Source organism: Eimeria mitis, genomic scaffold (assembly GCF_000499745.2).
Source record: "Eimeria mitis Houghton genomic scaffold, Emh_scaff1207, whole genome shotgun sequence".
NCBI lineage: Eukaryota > Apicomplexa > Conoidasida > Eucoccidiorida > Eimeriidae > Eimeria > Eimeria mitis.
This window is the reverse complement of record NW_013568206.1, coordinates 9,123-10,006: the sequence shown is the minus strand read 5'-3', so window position 1 is coordinate 10,006 and position 884 is coordinate 9,123. Positions and strand designations below refer to the sequence as shown.

At 55.3% G+C, this 884-nt stretch overlaps 1 protein-coding gene across 1 annotated transcript in view; it reads left to right on the top strand.

Moving 5' to 3' along the window:
* Positions 1–884, top strand: part of EMH_0031870 (Gpi16 subunit, GPI transamidase domain-containing protein, putative) — a gene marked incomplete at both ends in the record, with an annotated part of 4,893 nt that overhangs the window by 1,675 nt on the left and 2,334 nt on the right. The window contains one exon of the mRNA XM_013494574.1: positions 73–651. Coding sequence (XP_013350028.1) covers positions 73–651 — 579 coding nt within the window. The remainder of the gene's footprint in view (positions 1–72; positions 652–884) is intronic.

Sequence of the window (884 nt, the reverse complement as noted above, 5' to 3'; positions counted from 1 at the left end):
TGGGTGCCCTGTCAGAATCTCCTTTCGTTGCTGCTGCTGCTGCTGCTGCTGCTATTGCTGCTGCTGCTGCAGTTCCTCTGTCTCTAACAAACCTGTTTAGTAATATCTACCTGCATGTACACCCCAAGTCCCACGAGAATCTATCACCAGACAAACAGCAGCAGCAGCAGCAGCAGCAGCAGCAGCAGCAGCAGCAGCAGCAGGACGATGAGGAGCTGAGGGAATTGGTGCGGCTGCAGACACCCCCCTGGTTCGGCCGCTGGCGCTGCGTAGCAGCAAACAGCAGCAAATGGATGCTGCGTATCTTTCACGAACCCGACAGCAGCAGCAGCAGCAGCAGCAGCAGCAGCAGCAGCAGCAGCAGCAACAGCAACAGCAGCAAGGCAGCTGAGAGGGCGCAGCAGCTTGCTGCAGCTGCTGGTTTTTCCACTTATGATGTTTTCGCTGTCGACGATACCTCTTCTCTTATAGTGCTAGACCTGCAGCAGCAGCAGCAACAGCAGCAGCAGCAGCAGCAGCAGCAGCAGCAGCAGCAGCAGCTAGAAGACTGGCTGGGGTACCGGTGGAGGCTGCCAGCAGAAAGAAATGTTTTTAGCTTCTCGCGAGGGTTTGCCGCAAACCCTCAAAAACCACAAAACGATAAACTCCATGGTTAGGGTTTAGGGTTTAGGGTTTAGGGTTTAGATTGACTACTGCTGCTGCTGCTGCTGCTGCTGCTGTTGCTGCTGCTGTGATTTCGCTGCGTTGAGGACTCACATTTATTATTTGCTGCTGCTGCAGCTGCTGCCGCAACCAGTGCTACTACTGCAGCAATTCCTGTTGCTGCTGCTACAGCTGCTGCAGCCGTTGCTCCTGCTGCTGCTGCTGCTCCAACTCCTGCTGCC